The 328-nt window shown below is 44.8% G+C and overlaps 1 protein-coding gene across 1 annotated transcript in view; it reads right to left on the reverse strand.

Moving 5' to 3' along the window:
- LOC119586365 (protein bark beetle-like) overlaps window positions 1–328 on the reverse strand; it is a gene marked incomplete in the record, with an annotated part of 82,897 nt that overhangs the window by 24,929 nt on the left and 57,640 nt on the right. Inside the window, 1 exon segment of the mRNA XM_037935077.1 lies at window positions 14–150. Coding sequence (XP_037791005.1) covers window positions 14–150 — 137 coding nt within the window.

Below are 328 nucleotides of genomic sequence, written 5' to 3' on the forward strand. Positions count from 1 at the left end.
CTCTCCAACGTACTTTCTGGTATAGTGTGTTCTCCTGGAAGAGCAGCTCTTCGTACTCAGCATCTTGGAACATGATTCCCCGCCAGTAGTTCGTCCCCTTCCAGAGGGCGTGGAAGCCGTCGCAGTCCAACCCGATGTCAGGGTGCATGTCTGGAGGCGGTGGGTAGATAAGTAGATATGGTTCTCAGTAAGTAGGTATTGTTATAAGTAGATATTTTCGTGCTTGGATGGGGACAGTGGGTAAAAAGATATAAATTTAGGTAGATGGTTACAAGAAGATAAGTAGACGTTTTTATGAGTAGATCTTAGTCGAAATAGGTAGATTGTG

The sequence above is a fragment of the Penaeus monodon genome, chromosome 21 (assembly GCF_015228065.2).
Source record: "Penaeus monodon isolate SGIC_2016 chromosome 21, NSTDA_Pmon_1, whole genome shotgun sequence".
NCBI lineage: Eukaryota > Metazoa > Arthropoda > Malacostraca > Decapoda > Penaeidae > Penaeus > Penaeus monodon.